Source organism: Oncorhynchus tshawytscha, linkage group LG05 (assembly GCF_018296145.1).
Source record: "Oncorhynchus tshawytscha isolate Ot180627B linkage group LG05, Otsh_v2.0, whole genome shotgun sequence".
Lineage (NCBI taxonomy): Eukaryota > Metazoa > Chordata > Actinopteri > Salmoniformes > Salmonidae > Oncorhynchus > Oncorhynchus tshawytscha.
The window spans coordinates 75,844,620-75,865,672 of NC_056433.1; the positions used below are offsets into that span (position 1 = coordinate 75,844,620).

Below are 21,053 nucleotides of genomic sequence, written 5' to 3' on the forward strand. Positions count from 1 at the left end.
CCTCCTCAGTGAATTTCAGAAAAACAGAAATAGTGAAATATTAAAAAAGTTATCATTTATTGATAAACTATACTAAATATTTTCACATGTCACCAAATAATTGATTAAAACACACTTTTGCAATGAAGGTCTACCTTAGCCTCAACAGCACTCTGTAGGGTAGCAACATTGTGTAGCTGGAGGACTGTTTCCATCTTCCTCTGGGTACATTGAGTTCAATACAAATCCTAGGAGGCTCATGGTTCTCACTCCCTTCCATAGACTTACACAGCAATAATTACAACTTCCAGAGGACATCCTCCAACCTATCAGAGCTTTTCCAGCATGAACTGACATGTTGCCCACCCAATCAAAGGATCAGAGAATTAATCTAGTACTGAAAGCATAAGCTGCAGCTTGCTGACTGTACACTGTACTCCATGATTGTAGCGGGTTTACTAATGCGTTAGTTTTAGTAGCTATGTTGACTATGACGTTAAATCAAATCAAATCAAATTTATTTATATAGCCCTTCGTACATCAGCTGATATCTCAAAGTGCTGTACAGAAACCCAGCCTAAAACCCCAAACAGCAAGCAATGCAGGTGTAGAAGCACGGTGGCTAGGAAAAACTCCCTAGAAAGGCCAAAACCTAGGAAGAAACCTAGAGAAGAACCAGGCTATGTGGGGTGGCCAGTCCTCTTCTGGCTGTGCCGGGTGGAGATTATAACAGAACATGGCCAAGATGTTCAAATGTTCATAAATGACCAGCATGGTCGAATAATAATAAGGCAGAACAGTTGAAACTGGAGCAGCAGCACGGCCAGGTGGACTGGGGACAGCAAGGAGTCATCATGTCAGGTAGTCCTGGGGCATGGTCCTACGGCTCAGGTCCTCCGAGAGAGAGAGAGAGAGAGAAAGAGAGAATTAGAGAATGCACACTTAGATTCACACAGGACACCGAATAGGACAGGAGAGGTACTCCAGATATAACAAACTGACCCTAGCCCCCCGACACATAAACTACTGCAGCATAAATACTGGAGGCTGAGACAGGAGGGGTCAGGAGACACTGTGGCCCCATCTGAGGACACCCCCAGACAGGGCCAAACAGGAAGGATATAACCCCACCCACTTTGCCAAAGCACAGCCCCCACACCACTAGAGGGATATCTTCAACCACCAACTTACCATCCTGAGACAAGGCTGAGTATAGCCCACAAAGATCTCCGCCATGGCACAACCCAAGGGGGGGCGCCAAACCCAGACAGGATGACCACATCAGTGAATCAACCCACTCAGGTGACGCACCCCTTCCAGGGACGGCATGAGAGAGCCCCAGTAAGCCAGTGACTCAGCCCCTGTAATAGGGTTAGAGGCAGAGAATCCCAGTGGGAAGAGGGGAATCGGCCAGGCAGAGACAGCAAGGGCGGTTCGTTGCTCCAGAGCCTTTCCGTTCACCTTCCCACTCCTGGGCCAGACTACAGTCAATCATATGACCCACTGAAGAGATAAGTCTTCAGTAAGGACTTAAAGGTTGAGACCGAGTTTGCGTCTCTGACATGGGTAGGCAGACCGTTCCATAAAAATGGAGCTCTATAGGAGAAAGCCCTGCCTCCAGCTGTTTGCTTAGAAATTCTAGGGACAATTAGGAGGCCTGCGTCTTGTGACCGTAGCGTACGTGTAGGTATGTACGGCAGGACCAAATCAGAGAGATAGGTAGGAGCAAGCCCATGTAATGCTTTGTAGGTTAGCAGTAAAACCTTGAAATCAGCCCTTGCTTTGACAGGAAGCCAGTGTAGAGAGGCTAGCACTGGAGTAATATGATCAAATTTTTTGGTTCTAGTCAGGATTCTAGCAGCCGTATTTAGCACCAAATGAAGTTTATTTAGTGCTTTATCCGGGTAGCCGGAAAGTAGAGCATTGCAGTAGTCTAACCTAGAAGTGACAAAAGCATGGATTCATTTTTCTGCATCACTTTTGGACAGAAGGTTTCTGATTTTTGCAATGTTACGTAGATGGAAAAAAGCTGTCCTTGAAATGGTCTTGATATGTTCTTCAAAAGAGAGATCAGGGTCCAGAGTAACGCCGAGGTCCTTCACAGTTTTATTTGAGACGACTGTACAACCATTAAGATTAATTGTCAGATTCAACAGAAGATCTCTTTGTTTCTTGGGACCTAGAACAAGCATCTCTGTTTTGTCCGAGTTTAAAAGTAGAAAGTTTGCAGCCATCCACTTCCTTATGTCTGAAACACATGCTTCTAGCAAGGGCAATTTTGGGGCTTCACCATGTTTCATTGAAATGTACAGCTGTGTGTCATCCGCATAGCAGTGAAAGTTAACATTATGTTTTCGAATAACATCCCCAAGAGGTAAAATATATAGTGAAAACAATAGTGGTCCCAAAACGGAACCTTGAGGAACACCGAAATTTACAGTTGATTTGTCAGAGGACAAACCATTCACAGAGACAAACTGATATCTTTCCGACAGATAAGATCTAAACCAGGCCAGAACTTGTCCGTGTAGACCAATTTGGGTTTCCAATCTCTCCAAAAGAATGTGGTGATCGATGGTATCAAAAGCAGCACTAAGGTCTAGGAGCACGAGGACAGATGCAGAGCCTCGGTCCGATGCCATTAAAATGTCATTTACCACCTTCACAAGTGCCGTCTCAGTGCTATGATGGGGTCTAAAACCAGACTGAAGCATTTCGTATACATTGTTTGTCTTCAGGAAGGCAGTAAGTTGCTACGCAACAGCCTTTTCTAACATTTTTGAGAGGAATGGAAGATTCGATATAGGCCTATTGTTTTTTATATTTTCTGGGTCAAGGTTTGGCTTTTTCAATAGAGGCTTTATTACTGCCACTTTTAGTGAGTTTGGTACACATCCGGTGGATAGAGAGCCGTTTATTATGTTCAACATAGGAGGGCCAAGCACAGGAAGCAGCTCTTTCAGTAGTTTAGTTGGAATAGGGTCCAGTATGCAGCTTGAAGGTTTAGAGGCCATGATTATTTTCATCATTGTGTCAAGAGATATAGTACTAAAACACTTGAGCGTCTCTCTTGATCCTAGGTCCTGGGAGAGTTGTGCAGACTCAGGACAACTGAGCTTTGAAGGAATACGCAGATTTAAAGAGGAGTCCGTAATTTGCTTTCTAATAATCATAATCTTTTCCTCAAAGAAGTTCATGAATTTATCACTGCTAAAGTGAAAGTCATCCTCTCTTGGGGAATGCTGCTTTTTAGTTAGCTTTGCGACAGTATCAAAAAGGAATTTCGGATTGTTCTTATTTTCCTCAATTAAGTTAGAAAAATAGGATGATCGAGCAGCAGTAAGGGCTCTTCGATACTGCACGGTACTGTCTTTCCAAGCTAGTCGGAAGACTTCCAGTTTGGTGTGGCGCCATTTCCGTTCCAATTTTCTGGAAGCTTGCTTCAGAGCTCGGGTATTTTCTGTGTACCAGGGAGCTAGTTTCTTATGAGAAATGTTTTTAGTTTTTAGGGGTGCAACTGCATCTAGGGTATTGCGCAAGGTTAAATTGAGTTCCTCAGTTAGGTGGTTAACTGATTTTTGTCCTCTGGCGTCCTTGGGTAGACAGAGGGAATCTGGAAGGACATCAAGGAATCTTTGTGTTGTCTGTGAATTTATAGCACGACTTTTGATGTTCCTTGGTTGGGGTCTGAGCAGATTATTTGTTGCAATTGCAAACGTAATGAAATAGTGGTCCGATAGTCTAGGATTATGAGGAAAAACATTAAGATCCACAACATTTATTCCATGGGACAAAACTAGATCCAGCGTATGACTGTGACAGTGAGTGGGTCCAGAGACATGTTGGACAAAACCCACTGAGTCGATGATGGCTCCGAAAGCCTTTTGGAGTGGGTCTGTGGACTTTTCCATGTGAATATTAAAGTCACCAAAGATTAGAATATTATCTGCTATGACTACAAGGTCCGATAGGAATTCAGGGAACTCAGTGAGGAACGCTGTATATGGCCCAGGAGGTCTGTAAACAGTAGCTATAAAAAGTGATTGAGTAGGCTGCATAGATTTCATGACTAGAAGCTCAAAAGACGAAAACGTCATTTTCTTTTTTGTAAATTGAAATTTGCTATCGTAAATGTTAGCAACACCTCCGCCTTTGCGGGATGCACGGGGGATATGTTCACTAGTGTAGCCAGGAGGTGAGGCCTCATTTAACACAGTAAATTCATCAGGCTTAAGCCATGTTTCAGTCAGGCCAATCACATCAAGATTATGGTCAGTGATTAGTTAATTGACTATAATTGCCTTTGAAGTAAGGGATCTAACATTAAGTAGCCCTATTTTGAGATGTGGGGTATCATGATCTCTTTCAATAATGACAGGAATGGAGGTGGTCTTTATCCTAGTGAGATTGCTAAGGCGAACACCGCCATGTTTAGTTTTGCCCAACCTAGGTCGAGGCACAGACACGGTCTCAATGGTGATAGCTGAGCTGACTACACTGACTGTGCTAGTGGCAGACTCCACTATGCTGGCAGGCTGGCTAACAGCCTGCTGCCTGGCCTGCACCCTATTTCATTGTGGAGCTAGAGGAGTTAGAGCCCTGTCTATGTTGGTAGATAAGATGAGAGCACCCCTCCAGCTAGGATGGAGTCCGTCACTCCTCAGCAGGTCAGGCTTGGTCCTGTTTGTGGGTGAGTCCCAGAAAGAGGGCCAATTATCTTCAAATTCTAACTTTTGGGAGGGGCAGAAAACAGTTTTCAACCAGCGATTGAGTTGTGAGACTCTGCTGTAGAGCTCATCACTCCCCCTAACTGGGAGGGGGCCAGAGACAATTACTCGATGCCGACACATCTTTCTAGCTGATTTACACGCAGAAGCTATGTTGCGCTTGGTGATCTCTGACTGTTTCATCCTAACATCGTTGGTGCCGACGTGGATAACAATATCTCTATACTCTCTACACTCGCCAGTTTTAGCTTTAGCCAGCACCATCTTCAGATTAGCCTTAACTTCGGTAGCCCTGCCCCCTGGTAAACAGTGTATGATCGCTGGATGATTCGTTTTAAGTCTAATACTGCGGGTAATGGAGTCACCAATGACTAGAGTTTTCAATTTGTCAGAGCTAATGGTGGGAAGCTTCGGCATCTCAGACCCTGTAACGAGAGGAGTAGAGACCAGAGAAGACTCGGCCTCTGACTCCGACTCGCTGCTTAATGGGGAAAACCGGTTGAAAGTTTCTGTCGGCTGAATGAGTGACACCGGTTGAGCATTCCTACAGCATTTCCTTCCAGAAACCGTGAGAAAGTTGTCCGGCTGCGGGGACTGTGCCAAGGGATTTATACTACTATCTGTACTTACTGGTGGCACAGACGCTGTTTCATCCTTTCCTACACTGAAATTACCCTTGCCTAACGATTGCGTCTGAAGCTGGGCTTGTAGCACAGCTATCCTCGCCGTAAGGCGAGTACAGCGACTGCAATTAGAAGGCATCATGTTAATGTTACTACTTAGCTTCGGCTGTTGGAGGTCCTGACGAATCGTGTCCAGATAAAGCGTCCGGAGTGAAAAAGTTGAGGGAAAAAAAATATATATATATATATAAACGGTAATTAAAAAGTAAAAACCGTAAAGTTGTCAGGTAGCAAAATAGCTAATATGATGACAACGCTGTAGGCTGTGTGTAGAGGTTAGCAGTTATGATATGAAGGTTTGGGTTGGAAAGTATATATTTTTTGCCTGGACACAGACAGCTGATGTGTTGTGCACTGAAGTCCACAAGCAAAGGGAAAATGTGAGAGGAGGAGAGCGTGTAGATGCGAGAAGGAATTATACAATTTTTTTATTAAAAAAAATATTTCACCTTTATTTAACCAGGTAGGCCAGTTGAGAACAAGTTCTCATTTACAACTGCGACCTGGCCAAGATAAAGCAAAGCAGTGCAACAAAAACAACAACAGAGTTACACATGGGATGAATAAACGTACAGTCAGTAACACAATAGAAAAATATATGTACAGTTTGTGCAAATGTAGTGACATTAGTGAGGTAAGGCAATAAATAGGCCACAGAGGCGAACTAATTACAATTTAGCATTAACACTGGAGTGATAGATGTGCAGATGATAATGTGCAAGTAGAGATACTGGGTTGCAAAAGAGCAAAAAAATAAATAACAATATGAGGTTGAGGTAGTTGGGTCTGCTATATACAGATGGGCTGTGTACAGGTACAGTGATCGGTAAGCTGCTCTGACAGCTGACGCTTAAAGTTAGTGAGGGAGATTTCCAGCTTCAGTGATTTTTGCAATTCGTTCCAGTCATTGGCAGCAGAGAACTGGAAGGAAAGGCGGCCAAAGGGGGTGTTGGCTTTGGGGATGACCAGTGAAATATACCTGCTCAAGCGTGTGCTAAGGGTGGGTGCTGCTATGGCAACCAGTTTGCTGAGATAAGGTGGGGCTTTACCTAACAAAGACTTATAGATGACCTGGTGCCTGTGGGTTTGGCGACAAATATGTCGCGAGGAACAGCCAACGAAAGAATACAGGTCGCAGTGGTGGGTAGTATATGGGGCTTTGTTGACAAAACGGATGGCATTGTGATAGACTTCATCCAATTTGCTGAGTGGAGTGTTGGAGGCTATTTTGTAAATGACATCGCCGAAGTCAAGGACCGGTAGGATAGTCAGTTTTACAAGGGTAAGTTTGGCAGCATGAGTGAAGGATCCTTTGTTTTGCGAAATAGGAAGCAGATTCTAGATTTAATTTTGGATTGGAGATGCTTAATGTGAGTCTGGAAGGAGAGTTTACAGTCTAACCAGATGCCTAGGTATTTATAGTTGTCCACATATTCTAAGTCAGAACTGTCCAGAGTAGTGATGCTAGGCAGGCGGGCGAGTGCAGGCAGCAATTGGTTGAAGAGCATGCATTTAGTTTTACGAGCATTTAAGAGCAGTTGGAGGCCACGGAAGGAGTGTTGTATGGCATTGAAGCTTGTTTGAAGGTTTGTTAACACAGTTTCCAAGGAAGGGCCAGATGTATACAGAATGGTGTCGTCAATGGTGTCATCAATGAGCAAAGTAATCATGCGGTTTGTATGTGGCTGCTATGAAAGTGAACTATGTTTGCTTGTGACCAGGGGTGTATTCATTCCAACGATTCTCTTGAAAAACATTTCTTAAAATGGAAACTAATGGAACGAAACAGAATCTCTCATTTGCAACTGTTGGAATAATTATTACATCCTAGATCAGCTAGATGCAGGCAAGTGTGTGCAAGGCGGTATTGAATGTGTCTGTGACCTTGACTACTCAAATGTATGCACCTACGTTGTAAACGTTGATTTCTAGGCTAGGATGTTGCAACCTCATGATGGGTATTGGGAAAATTTGAGTATCATGTAGTAGCTTAACCTATTGATGTTACATTGAGCTGAGTGAATGGAATATGAATGACAGTGATCCAATATGCTTGCTGTAATAGAAATAAGGCCATGCTCATTAAAAAAAAGAATTGTCCCTCATTGTCCATCCCTCATCTTAAAACGGCACCGACCGCCACTGATGGCTTCAGGACTGCAGATCCAGCCCAGGCAATTTTAGCAGGAGAAGCAGGTGTTGTGATGCATCGACGCATGAGGCCAGCGGTGCTATAGCGATGCAGATTAGCAGCCTCTGACTGGATGCTGGAGTGTGTGCCCCCTGACTCCCCTTGTGAAGCAGATCATTACAGTAGACACTAAACAGACTTGATAGTATCTTGGTGAGGGTAAGAGAGGTGAGGTCGATTTACACATACAAAGGTGCATAGGCTACTGTATTCTGTGCCCTGCCAGGTACACACAAAAACACAAGTATGCATTAGGCCAGGAGAGCTACAGCTGCCCTTGGCTGTATTACATTAGAGACATTAGACCTGTGCTCTAACAGTAAGTGAGTCTCCTGTGGCAATACCTCACACACTCAGCAGTGTGGTCACAACACAGCAAAGCAAACCACTGTAAGTGGGTTAAACCCCCGTTGGCCATTGCATTACAGCTCTCCTCTGAACCGGTCTCCCACTTATCATCCCGTTTATATCGGTCACCTAGATAACCCTAGCTCAACCCAGGCCACGATGGGGTCATGTGACTCCCCAGGTTTCAATATGACCTCATCATGACCAGGGAAGGGCAAAAATCTGAAAATGCTAATAGAAAATACCACAAAGATCATAATAAACTAAAAAAGCATATTTTTTATGTATTTAATTACAATACATGTATTTTGTATTTTGACATACAAAAATACATTTGCAAGTAGCCGGCCAAACAGCAACAACGTCTGCTAAATGGTCAAACGGTAAATGTGAAAATGCAGATACCAAAAGATACTTCAAGCTCTTAGTTGAATAGTCTGGGTAGCCATTTGACGAGATGTTCAGGAGTCTTATGGCTTGGGGGTAGATACCAGCAGAGCTGTTGTTGCCTACCCTTACCACCTGGAGGCGGCCCGTCAGGAAGTGTCTTCAGAGTTGGAGTGTGCTACTGGCTAAAAAACAAGAAAACGGTGCAGTCTGGTATGCTTTATGTAAGGACTTAGAAATGATTCATACATTTACTTTTAATCATGAAACTTGAGGGTGACTTTCTCTTGAGTCATTTTCTATTAAGGTATGTTTATTTTACTCAAGTATGACAATTGGGTACTTTTTCCACCACTGCAAAGGATGGGAGAAGGGAGGAGACAAGACGAGACTAGGCCAGAAACAATCTTATCAGCAGAAAATTGTGATCGACACACTGAATCAATGTGCCCTATCTCTGCCCAGTCCCTGCTCTGTGAATTACACTGTTCCAAAGGGTCCAGAGGTGTGTGTGTGTGTGTGTGTGTGTGTGTGTGTGTGTGTGTGTGTGTGTGTGTGTGTGTGTGTGTGTGTGTGTGTGTGTGTGTGTGAGAGTGTGTGTGTGTGTGTATGGCAGTGTTAAAGAGAGTGTGTGGACAAGGCGTGAGTCTCAAGAGACCTGCTGACAGTACAGGGTTTGTCTGGTGAAGACGCCTGCGCAGAAATACTCTCTCTCAGGACCCAGCGGTGCCAAACTCGACAGCCTCTCTCTCCCTCATTCCTCTCCCCTGCCTGTCCTTCATCCCTGTACACCCCTTCTACTGTTCCTCCCCTTCTCTTCCTCCACTCATCTGTTTTCCCTCTAGTCTATTATATCAGCTATCTGATTAGCTAATATTTTATCACAGATACAGTTCAAAGAATACTTATAAACTGGGTGGTTCGAGCCATGAATGCTGATTGGCTGACAGCCGTGGTATATCAGACTGTATACCGTAGGTATGACAAAGCATTTATTTGTATTACTCTAATTAGGTTGGTAACCAGGTTATAATAGCAATGAGGCACCTCGGGCTTTATGGTATATGGCCAATATACCAAGGCTAAGGGCTGTTCTTGGCACGACACAACGCGTAGCCACATACCACAGCCCCTCATGCCTTATTGCTTAAGTGTATCACAGTGGCAATATAGTCTAAAGTGTTATCTCATTGTTGCTGTAATGTAACGGTAGAACCATAGCGGTGTATCTCTGTGTATAAAACCATGTGTAATCAGCCCGGGAATTGTTACTCCATTCCATGTTTCACAGCTCAAGGAACCCTGGCAACCAAGGGATGACATGTAAAGATCTCACCTGGGTGAAAACAGTCTCCTCCTCTCATACTAGAGCCCAGCAGGCACACAGAGCGCTACTAGGCCCAGTCTCAGAGCGCTATACGGTAAGAAAGTGGCACTTCCTGGATCCTCGTTTTGTAGGCTAAGAACAAACCTCACATTTGCATCGTCAAAGTCATAAAAACATGGTCATTTAAGATACACTGTATATTAAAATGTATACGTGTTTCAGAGTGAATTTACCTACCATATGCCGGTATTAAACTAATTTGACGGCCAAGAAGAAGCACAATGCCGAAAAGTTCCAACCGTTTCATTAGAACTACACACATGAACTACAACTCCCACCAGCTGTATATCTCCCATAAGTAGACAGCTTGCCTTTTCAACAAAAAAACTATTTTTTTGCATGTTTAAAAAGTACTGGCTGGCAATGGTCAGTAAAAAAAAACATTGTAATCTAATTTACCGCCCTATGAGTCAGTCTAGCATGGGAACCATACTTGGGTCAGACTTGGGTGGGAGGGGAGGCAGTGATATTTCTAGCCTTAGCCAAAAGAAACCATTGCATGGACCCACATAAAAAAATACTTCAGTTTACTATAGAATACTAATGTACTTAATATAGAATTCTGTAGTAATGTCACGTTCTGACCTTTATTTCCTTTGTTTTGTCATTGTTTGGTATGGTCAGGGCGTGAGTTGGGGTGGGCAGTCTATGTTTGTTTTTCTATGATTTGGGTATTTCTATGTTTCGGCCTAGTATGGTTCTCAATCAGAGGCAGGTGTCATTAGTTGTCTCTGATTGAGAATCATATTTAGGTAGCCTGGGTTTCACTGTGTGTTTGTGGGTGATTGTTCCTGTCTCTGTGTTTGCACCAGATAGGACTGTTTAGGTTTTCACATTTCATTATTTTGTAGTTTATTTCATGTATAGTTTTTCCTTTATTAAACAAACATGAATCATCACAACGCTGCATTTTGGTCCGACTCTCCCTCACCTCAAGAGAACCGTTACAAGTAAACTGTAGTATACTGTAGAATACTATACTACACACTGTAGAATCTCTCGGTCATGTGTACAGTCGTGGCCAAAAGTTTTGAGAATTACACAAATATTAATTTTCACAAAGTCTGCTGCCTCAGTTTCTATGATGGCAATTTACGTATACTCCGGCATGTTATGAAGAGTGAACAAATTAATTGCAGAGTGCCACTTTGCCATGCAAATGAACTGAATCCCCAAAAAACATTTCCACTGCATTTCAACCCTGCCACAAAAGGACCAGCTGACATCATGTCAATGATTCTCTCGTTAACACAGGTATGAGTGTTGACGAGGACAAGGCTGGAGATTACTGATTGAGTTCGAACAACAGACTGGAAGCTTCAAAAGGAGGGTGGTGCTTGCAATTATTGTTCTTCCTCTGTCAACCATGGTTTCCTGCAAGGAAACATGTGCCGTGATCATTGCTTTGTACAAAAAGGGCTTCACAGGCAAGGATATTGCTGCCAGAAAGATTGCAACTAAATCAACCATTTATCGGATCATCAAGAACTTCAAGGAGAGCGGTTCAATTGTTGCGAAGAAGGCTTCAGGGCGCCCAAGAAAGTCCAGCAAGCGCCAGGACTGTCTCATAAAGTTGATTCAGCTGCGGGATCGGGGCACCACCCGTACAGAGCTTGCTCAGGAATGGCAGCAGGCAGGTGTCAAGAAGGGCAGCAAAGAAGCCACTTCTCTCCAGGAAAAACATCAGGGACAGACTGATATTCTGCAAAAGGTACAGGGATTGGACTGCTGAGGACTGGGGTAAAGTCATTTTCTCTGATGAATCACTTTTCCGATGTTTGGGGCATCCGGAAAAAAGCTTGTCCGGAGAAGACAAGGTGAGCGCTGCCATCAGTCCTGTGTCATGCCAACAGTAAATTATCCTGAGACCATTCATGTTTGGGGTTGCTTCTCAGCCAAGGGAGTGGGCTCACTCACAATTTTGTCTAAGAACACCATGAATAAAGAATGGTACCAACACATCCTCCGAGAACAACTTCTCCCAACCATCCAGGAACAGTTTGGTGACGAATAATTCCTTTTCCAGCATGATGGAGCACCTTGCCATAAGGCAAAAGTGATAACTAAGTGGCTCGGGGAACAAAACGTCGATATTTTGGGTCCATGGCCAGGAAACACCCCAGACCTTAATCCCATTGGGAACTTGTGGTCAATCCTCAAGAGGTGGGTGGACAAACAGAAACCCACAAATTCTGACAAACTCCAAGCATTGATAATGCAAGAATGGGCTGCCATCAGTCAGGATGTGGCCCAGAAGTTAATTGACATCATGCCAGGGCGGATTGCAGAGGTCTTGAAAAAGAAGGGTCAACACTGCAAATATTGACTCTTTGCATCAACTTCATGTATTGTCAATAAAAGCCTTTTGACACTTATGAAATGCTTGTAATTATACTTCAGTATTCCATAGTAACATCTGACAAAAATATCTAGAGACACTGAAGCAGCAAACTTTGGAAATTAATATTTGTGTCATTCTCAAAACTTTTGGCCACGACTGTAGTACTTCGTATTTAATTTTGTAGTATTCTGAAGAATAGTATAGTAAATACTTCAGCATTCTCTACAAAAGAATCTGTAGTAAATACTACATAAATATCTACAAAAACACAACAACAAAAATAACTATACGACAGTATTTAAATTTGCACTTTTCCCTCCACCATTTCCCAATGAGAAACCTACATGCCAAGTATAGGCCATTATTGTATTCCCTATGGTTATACAAAAAGAGCAGAAGCTATGAACTCTCCATTCAGAACCCAGTCCTACCTACCTACAGGTTATGGAACATTTGCTCTTTTAGTATTTCTCCTGTTGGCTTCCTGAAGAAGAAAGCCTCTACTTCAAGTGCGAAACATAAGAAAACAAAAACACTTTAGTAAATACTACAGTCATGTCCACAAAAACATGACATTAAATAATACAGTCATGTCCACAAAAACACTAGAATAGCAATGATCCAAGATTTACTACAGTAAATACTAGTCATGTCCACAAAAACACTACATGAAATACTACCGTCTCCAAAAACACTATATTCATTACTATAGTATATACTACTCTTTTTTTTATACTACATTATTTATACTATAGTATAAACGGACATACACCTAAGTCAGGTCTCCCTTGTAAAGGAGGTCTTCAGTCAGCAAAAACACTACAGTGGATACTATAGTATTCCTACCATAGTATACATTATAGTATTTTTTCATATGGGGAGATTAGCTATAACAGAGCTATTGGCAGGGGCAAGGGCACGTCAATTTACCCCAGCCAAGGAGCTCCAATGTGGGGCACAGTCACAACATATTCCCTTTGCCAGAGTCAGGGGATATGTAGTGTTCTGGGGTCAGGAAAGGTACGGGTAAGGGGATGGGGGTGGTTGTTGGGACTTACGTGGCCACCTGGTGCATGACTTTGGTGGAGGTGTCCTTTAGAGTGTCCTTCAGGTTATCCTTGAAGTTGCTGAAGAATTTGCCGGCTCCGCCCTTCACCATGTCCAGCAGGCCTCCGCCATAGTTTGCGTCCATATCTGGAGATGGAGGACCTTAAAATTAAGAATGAAAGGAGAAACACACAGAAACACACTGAAAATGTAGACGGAGACAGACAGAGACAGACAGAGACAGACAGACGGAAAGGAGACAGATGGAGACAGACATGTAGAGACACACTATTTGCAGTACAGCACAGACAAACAAATACAACAACATGGGCACAGAGACAACATACAACATATACAGTAACAAGCACACTACCTGGACTGATAAACTGTTAAAGTTAGAGAGCGAGAGAGAGAGAGAGAGAGAGAGAGAGAGCTGCAGTCAACTGTGGTACTGTGCTACTTCAAGAGAAAGCGCTCATCTTGGACCTCACCCAAGTCCTATGTCTGACTCAGCAACCTGGTCTAAGCACACTCCTCCCTTCCCCATCCCATCCATCTGTACAAAGCACATGGCACCGAGCTACCACAGCCGCTACCTCCACCACCACAACTATTACCACCACCACCACTACTATCACTACCACTACCACCACCACCACTACTATCACTAACACCACCACTACTACTATCACTACCACCACCACCACTACTATCACTACCACCACTACTACTATCACTACCACCACTACCACTACTACCACCACCACCACTACTACTATCACTACCACCACCACTACTACTATCACTACCGCCACCACTACTATCACTACCACCACTACTACCACCACTACTACTATCACTACCACCACTACTACCACCACCACTACTACTATCACTACCACCACCACCACCACCACTACTACTATCACTACCACCACCACTACTACTATCACTACCACCACCACTACTATCACTACCACCACCACTACTATCACTATCACCACTACTACCACCACCACTACTACTATCACTACCACAACTGCTATCACTACCACCACTACCACTACCACCACTACTACTATCACTACCACCACCACTACTACTATCACTACCACCACCACTACTACTATCACTACCACCACCACTACTACTACCACTACCGCCACCACTACTACTATCACTACCACCACCACTACTACTATCACTACCACCACCACTACTACCACTACTACCACCACCACTACTACTATCACTACCACCACTACCACTACTACCACCACCACTACTACTATCACTATTACCACCACTACTACTATCACTACCACCACCACTACTACTATCACTACCACCACCACTACTACCACTACTACCACCACCACTACTTCTATCACTACCACCACTACCACTACTACCACCACCACTACTACTATCACTATTACCACCACTACTACTATCACTACCACCACTACTACTATCACTACCACCAACACTACTACTATCACTACCACCACCACTACTACTATCACTACCACCACTACGAATACTACCACCACCACTACTACTTTCACTACCACCACCACTACTACTATCACTACCACCACTACTACTATCACTACCACCACCACTACTGCTATCACTACCACCACTACCACTACTATCACTACCACCACCACTACTATCACTAACACCACCACTACTATCACTAACACCACTACTACTATCACTAACACCACTACTACCACCACTACTATCACTACCACCACTACCACCACTACTATCACTACCACCACCACTACTACTATCACTACCACCACCACTACTACTATCACTACCACCACTACCACTACCATTATCACTACTTGCCAGCTCAGCCCTGCACTATGTCCGTCAGCAGAACTCCTCCATTGTTGGTGTACATATCTGGAGATGGAGGACATGGTCAGGTCTCCTTTATAAAAGAGGTCTCCTGATCTCGCTTGGATTTCCTTGACAAATAAAGGTTATTAAATAAAAATAAAAACTACCACCATCACTACTACCACTAATACAAGCCTCAGAGCATCAACACACATAGTGTTCCTCTATAGAAGGTCTTGGACAGTAGTTATTAAGTGCTGTAGCTCTATGGTCTTTACAGAGCAATATAAATCTAAGAGCTTATCGATCAAGCAAAGGAGAGCTTCAAGTGGGTGATTAAGCCTGAGCAGGGGCTCCATTCTGGCATCTAGGAGGCACCTGCGTGTGCACTGACTGCATTCCTTTGACTTGATTGCAACACATTTAATGGAGTCTCAGATCCATCATGATGGTAAAAGGGACATTTTGTGGGAATTCCTACTGAAATGGAGGGCTGTCTTTATGTCCTGATAAAAGTGTGTGTGTGTGGGGGTGGGGATAGTTGGGTGGGGAAAACAGCTTTACCATACCACATAAAGGCATCCACGCACGCAGACACACACAGTTAGAGTGAGAGTGAAAGCCAGCAAGCCTCTTTTCGAGACACAGGCACTTGAGACTGTCGACCGGATTCATTCAGCAATCTCATTGGGAAACGCCACTGCTAAATGAGAGAGATTGCTAACCTTCTCCTACACACTTATGATGCAGAAATATGTCTCTCCCTCTTCTCCTTCACTCTAAATTCAGACTGCCAACACTCCTAAGAGGCCTGGTATCTGACAGGCAGAATAATTTCCAATTCCACCTGAATATGCTTGTGTTTAAAGCCAAGTTGAGTAAACGCAGCATTCTATATCCTAAATGAAGGGCATGATCAAGTTCTAATTCCTAATTCTAAGGGTGTAATAGAATTCTAATTCTTAGTTCTAACGGTGTGTTCTAGTACTAGTTAAGCAAGACATGTGTCCGCGACATGGCTGGTTTTCCCTTTGTAATCCGTTATTGTCTCTAGACCCTGTCACATAGAGCTGAAGTCGGAAGTTTACATACACCTTAGCCAAATATATTTAAACTCAGATTTTCACAATTCCTGACATTTAATCCTATTAAATTCCCTGTCTTAGGTCAGTTAGGATCACCAATTATTTTAAGAATGTGAACTGTCAGAATAATAGTAGAGAATTATTTATTTCAGCTTTTATTTCTTTCATCACAATCCCAGAGGGTCAGAAGTTTACATACACTCAATTAGTATTTGGTAACATTGCCTTTAAATTGTTTGACTTGGGTCAAACATTTCGGGTAGCCTTCCACAAGCTTCCCACAATAAGTTTGGCCCATTCCTCCTGACAGAGCTGGTGTAACTGAGTCAGGTTTGTAGGCTTCCTTGCTCGCACACGCTTTTTCAGTTCTGCCCATAAATTTGATATAGGATTGAGGTCAGGGCTTTGTGATGGCCTCTCCAATACCTTTACTTTGTTGTCCTTAAGCCATTTTGCCACAACTTTGGAAGTATACTTGGGGTCATTGTCCATTTGGAAGACCCATTTGCAACCCCGCTTTAACTTCCTGACTGATGTCTTGTAATGTTGCTTCAATGTATCCACATAATTTTACTTTCTCATGATGCCATCTATTTTGTGAAGTGCACCAGTCCCTCCTGCAGCAAAGCCCTCCCACAACATGATGCTGCCACCCCCGTGCTTCACGGTTGGGATGGTGTTCTTTGGCTTGCAAGCCTCCCCCTTTTTCCTCCAAACATAACGATGGTCATTATGGCCAAACAGTTATTTTTTTGTTTCATCAGACCAGAGGACATTTCTCCAAAAAAGTACAATCTTTGTCCCCATGTGCAGTTGCAAACCGTAGTCTGGCTTTTCTTATGGCGGTTTTGGAGCAGTGGCTTCTTCCTTGCTTGGCCTTTCAGGTTATGCCGATTATAGGACTTATTTTACTGTGGATATAGATACTTTTGTACCTGTTTCCTCCAGCATCTTCACAAGGTCCTTTGCTGTTGTTCTGGGATTGATTTGCGCATTTCGCACCAAAGTACGTTAATCTCTAGGAGACAGAACGCGTCTCCTTCCTGAGCGGTATGACGGCTGCGTGTTTATACTTGCGTACAATTGTTTGTACAGATGAACGTGGTACCTTCAGGCATTTGGAAATTGCTCCCAAGGATCAACCAGACTTGTGGAGGTCTACCATTTTTTGGGCTGATTTTCTTTCGATTTTCCCATGATGCCAAGCAAAGAGGCACTGAGTTTGAAGGTAGGCCTTGAAATACATCCACAAGTACACCTCGAATTGACTCAAATTATGTCAATTAGCCTATCAGAAGCTTCTAAAGCCAGGACATTCTTTTCTGGATTTTTCCAAGATGTTTAAAGGCACAGTCAACTTAGTGTATGTAAACTTCTGACCCACTAGAATTGTGATACAGTGAATTCTAAGTGAAATAATCATTCGGTAAACAATTGTTGGGAAAATTATTTGTGTCATGCACAAAGTAGATGTCCTAACTGACTTGCCAAAACTATAGTTTGTTAACAAGAAATTTGTGGAGTGGTTGAAAAACGAGTTTTAATGGCTCCAACCTAAGTGTATGTAAACTTCCAACCTCAACTGTACGTCTATTTATGGTTTCTGGTTTGCGCAGGTTTTAACAGTCACAGTGCGAACAACATCCGCTATACACTTCCTGATGAACTCAGTCACCGTGTCCGTGTATATGTCAATGTTATTCTCAGAGGCTACCCGGAACATATCTCAGTCCGCGTGAATAAAACAATCTTGAAGCATGGATTCCATTTCATCCGACCAGAATAGACCTGAGCATGGTTACTTCCTGTTTGAGTTTCTGCCTTTAGGAAGGGAGGAGCAAAATGGAGTCGTGATCTGATTTTCCCCAGCTACAATAAATGCGGCCTCAAGTTCTGTGGTTTCCAGTTTGCATAAAGTCCAGTGTAGTTCCTTGAGGGCAGTTGTTGTATCGGATTGAGGGGGAATATACACGGCTGCGACTATTACCAAAGATAATTATCTTGGGAGGTAACATGTTTGGCATTTTATTGTAAGGTATTCTAGCTTGGGTGAACAAAAAGACTTGAGTTTCTGTATGTTATCACAATCACACCATGAGTAGTTCATCATGAAAGATACACCACCGTCTTTCTTCTTCCCGGAGAGTTCTTTACTCCTGTCTACGCAATGTACTGAGAACCCAGCTGGCTGTATAGACAGAGACAGTATATCCCGAGAGAGCCATGATTTGGTGAAACAGAGTATGTTACAGTCCCTGATGTATCTCTGGAAGGAGTTCCTCTGCCTGAGCTCGTCTATTTTATTGTCCAGAGACTGAACATTAGCAAGTAATATCCTCGGAAGCGGTGGATGGTGTGCACGTTTCCTGAGTCAGACTAGAAGTGCATTCCGAATACCTCTTCTCCGCCGGCAGCATCTTGGAGCAGCCTCTGGGATAAGTTTAGTTGCCCTCGGGGTACGAACAAAGGATCCAATTCGGGAAAGTCGTATTCCTGGTCATAATGCTGGTGAGTTACCGCTGCTCTGATATCCAAGATTTATTTCCGTCTGTATGTAATTACACAAAAAACATTGTGGGCTAATAATGTAAGATATAACACACAAAAAAACTAAATACTGCAAAGTTGCTTAGGAGCTAGAAGAGCTTCCATGTCTGTCGGCACCATCTTACATTGAGCAGGTAGCATTCTCCTGTTATCCACCAAAACCAGATTAGTCGGTCGGACTGCCAGATGGTGAAGCGTGAGTCATCACTCCAGAGAATGCGTTTCCACTGCTCCAGAGTCCAATGGCGGCAAGCCATTACACCACTCCAGCCGATGCTTGGCATTGCGCATGGTGATCTTAGGCTTGTGTGCGGCAGCTCGGCCATGGAAACCCATTTCATTAAGCTCCCGACGAAGCTGACGTTGCTTCCATAGGCAGTTTGGAACTCGGTAGTGAGTATTGCAACCGAGGACAGATGAGTTTCACACACTACGTGTTGCAGCACTCGGCGGTCCCATTCTGTGAGCATGTTTGGCCTATTACTTCGCCAGACAATTCTGTGCTTTCACATTTGCAGCAACAGTTTGGGGAAGGTCCTTTCCTGTTTCAGCATGACAATGCCCCCATGCACAAAGCGAAGCCCACACAAAAATGGTTTGTCAAGGCCAGTGTGGAAGAACTTGACTGGCCAGCACAGAGCTCTGACCTCAACCCCATCGAACACCTTTTGGATGAATTGCAACACCGACTGCGAGCCAGGTCTAATCGCCCAACATCAGTGCCCGACCTCACTAATGCTTTTGTGGCTGAATGAAAGCAAGTACCCGCAGCAATGTTCCAACATCTAGTGGAAAGCCTTCCTAGAAGAGTGGAGGCTGTTATAGCAGCAAAGGGGGGACCAACTCCATATTAATGCCCGACTTTGGAATGATGTGTTTGACAAGCTGGTGTCCACATACTCCATTTTCAACTGTTCTGCCTGCGGCTATGGAATCCTGACCTGTTCACAGGACATGCTACCTGTCCCAGACCTCCTGTTTTCAACTCTCTAGAGACAGCAGGAGCGGTAGAGATACTCTTAATGATCGGCTATGAAAAGCCAACTGACATTTACTCCTTGGCCATGTTCTGTTATAATCTCCACCCGGCACAGCCAGAAGAGGACTGGCCACCCCTCATAGCCTGGTTCCTCCCTAGGTTTCTTCTTAGGTTTTGGCCTTTCAAGGGAGTTTTTCCTAGCCACCGTGCTTTTACACCTGCATTGCTTGCTGTTTGGGGTTTTAGGCTGGGTTTCTGTACAGCACTTTGAGATATCAGCTGATGTAAGAAGGGCAATATAAATACATTTGATTTGATTTGATTTTGGTAATGTAGTGTAATTATAAAATGAGTGAAATACTTTTCCTTAGATTTTTTAAAATTAAATATGTTAAAAGCAGCTTTTCTGTGTTGGAATGGTGTGGGCATACCCCAACAACAGAATGGTGTGGGCATACCCCAACAACAGAATGGTGTGGGCATACCCCAACAACAGAATGGTGTGGGCATACCCCAACAACAGAATGGTGTGGGCATACCCCAACAACAGAATGGTGTGGGCATACCCCAACAACAGAATGGTGTGGGCATAACCCAACAACAAAAATATCCATGCGAGTAGACTGCTGATTGGCCAGCTCAGGCAATGAGGCAGGATATATGCAAGAAATAGCAAACATTTTTGAAACAGTCTATTTGAGACACAAGTTTGTAGGTTTTTTTAAAGTGTTTTTTCTCCAACTTATGCGCTGGCCACAAATACGAGTCAAGAACATTATTTGGGTATGAGTTAACAGAATATGAACTTTTAAAAATGAAGTTTTCACTGGACAGTTGCTTTAAGACTCATTGTACTTCTTGAACATTACTTAGCATCTTCCTTCAGACTATTTAACCAGTCAGCTTGTCCCTCTTTTAATGCTAGAGGAACACTTCAAAGCCTCCTCCACAGCCATCCCTTAGAGTTGGTTACTGCTCTCTGAACCCCGACCAAAACGCCCCCCTCTCACTCTCCTCCTGTTCATCCTTCCATCCTCCCTGCTCCAGTCAGGCACCTTTGATGTGAGAGAAAGGCCCAGTCAGAGAGCCGCTGGCCCAGAAAGAGACTTGGCCCCGGTCAGAAAGATCAATACAGACATAGTCTCAATGTGCCTCTCTCCTTCAACAGTCCCAACCTTCATCCTTTATACCTTCTATCCGGTGCAGGGTGAATGAGACAGACAGACAGACAGACAGACAGACAGACAGACAGACAGACAGACAGACAGACAGACAGACAGACAGACAGACAGACAGACAGACAGACAGACAGACAGACAGACAGACAGACAGACAGACAGACAGACAGACAGACAGACAGACAGACAGACAGACAGACAGACAGACAGACAGACAGACAGACAGACAGACAGACAGACAGACAGACAGACAGACAGACAGACAGACAGACAGACAGACAGACAGACAGACAGACAGACAGACAGACAGACAGACA

At 43.8% G+C, this 21,053-nt stretch overlaps 1 protein-coding gene across 6 annotated transcripts in view; it reads right to left on the reverse strand.

Annotated features, from left to right (window-relative positions):
• The window catches only part of dnajc6 (DnaJ (Hsp40) homolog, subfamily C, member 6), a 67,029-nt gene that overhangs the window by 34,971 nt on the left and 11,005 nt on the right, over window positions 1-21,053 (reverse strand). For 4 of the 6 annotated variants that reach the window (XM_042322364.1, XM_042322361.1, XM_042322363.1 and 1 more), the window contains one exon: window positions 13,102-13,252. In XM_042322364.1, coding sequence (XP_042178298.1) covers window positions 13,102-13,252 — 151 coding nt within the window. The remainder of the gene's footprint in view (window positions 1-13,101; window positions 13,253-21,053) is intronic. The other 2 variants (XM_042322365.1, XM_042322366.1) reach the window with 1 other exon arrangement.